Below are 516 nucleotides of genomic sequence, written 5' to 3' on the forward strand. Positions count from 1 at the left end.
TGTATGCAATCTTCATTTCTGTACGTATACCCCTGACTTCTTCTCTGTTAATATTCTAGGGTTTAGGGTTTAGGGTTTAGGGTTTAGGGTTTAGGGTTTAGGGTTTAGGGTTTGTGATGCTGCGGGGGGCGTTGGGGTGCTGGGGAGAGGAGCCCACCCCCCATACAAAAAACCCTAAACCCTAAACCCTAAACCCTAAACCCTAAACCCTGAGAGCAATGGCTACCCGCAGCTGCTGCAGGGGTTTCCCTGTCTCTGTGCTGCTGCCTCGCGCTCCTTTTCTCCCCTCTGCTGCTGCAGCAGCAGCAGCAGCACCAGCAGCAGCAGCAGCAGCAGCAGCAGCAGCAGCAGCAGCAAGATATAATGTAGGGTTTACTCCTCCTGCTGCCGCAGCAGCAGCAGCCTCTCCTTTCTCCATAGGCGTGAAACGTACCTTGCTGCTGCTACCGCAGCAGCAGCAACTGCAGCAGCAGCAGCAGCAGCAGCAACTGCAGCAGCAGCAGCAACTGCAACAGC

At 55.0% G+C, this 516-nt stretch overlaps 1 protein-coding gene across 1 annotated transcript in view; it reads left to right on the top strand.

Moving 5' to 3' along the window:
- Positions 1-218: 218 nt before the first annotated feature.
- EMH_0035890 (uncharacterized protein) overlaps positions 219-516 on the top strand; it is a gene marked incomplete at both ends in the record, with an annotated part of 2,397 nt that continues 2,099 nt past the window's right edge. The window contains one exon of the mRNA XM_013495019.1: positions 219-514. Within this exon, the coding sequence (XP_013350473.1) occupies positions 219-514 (296 nt within the window). The remainder of the gene's footprint in view (positions 515-516) is intronic.

The sequence above is a fragment of the Eimeria mitis genome, genomic scaffold (genome assembly GCF_000499745.2).
Source record: "Eimeria mitis Houghton genomic scaffold, Emh_scaff1387, whole genome shotgun sequence".
In the NCBI taxonomy this organism is placed as follows: domain Eukaryota; phylum Apicomplexa; class Conoidasida; order Eucoccidiorida; family Eimeriidae; genus Eimeria; species Eimeria mitis.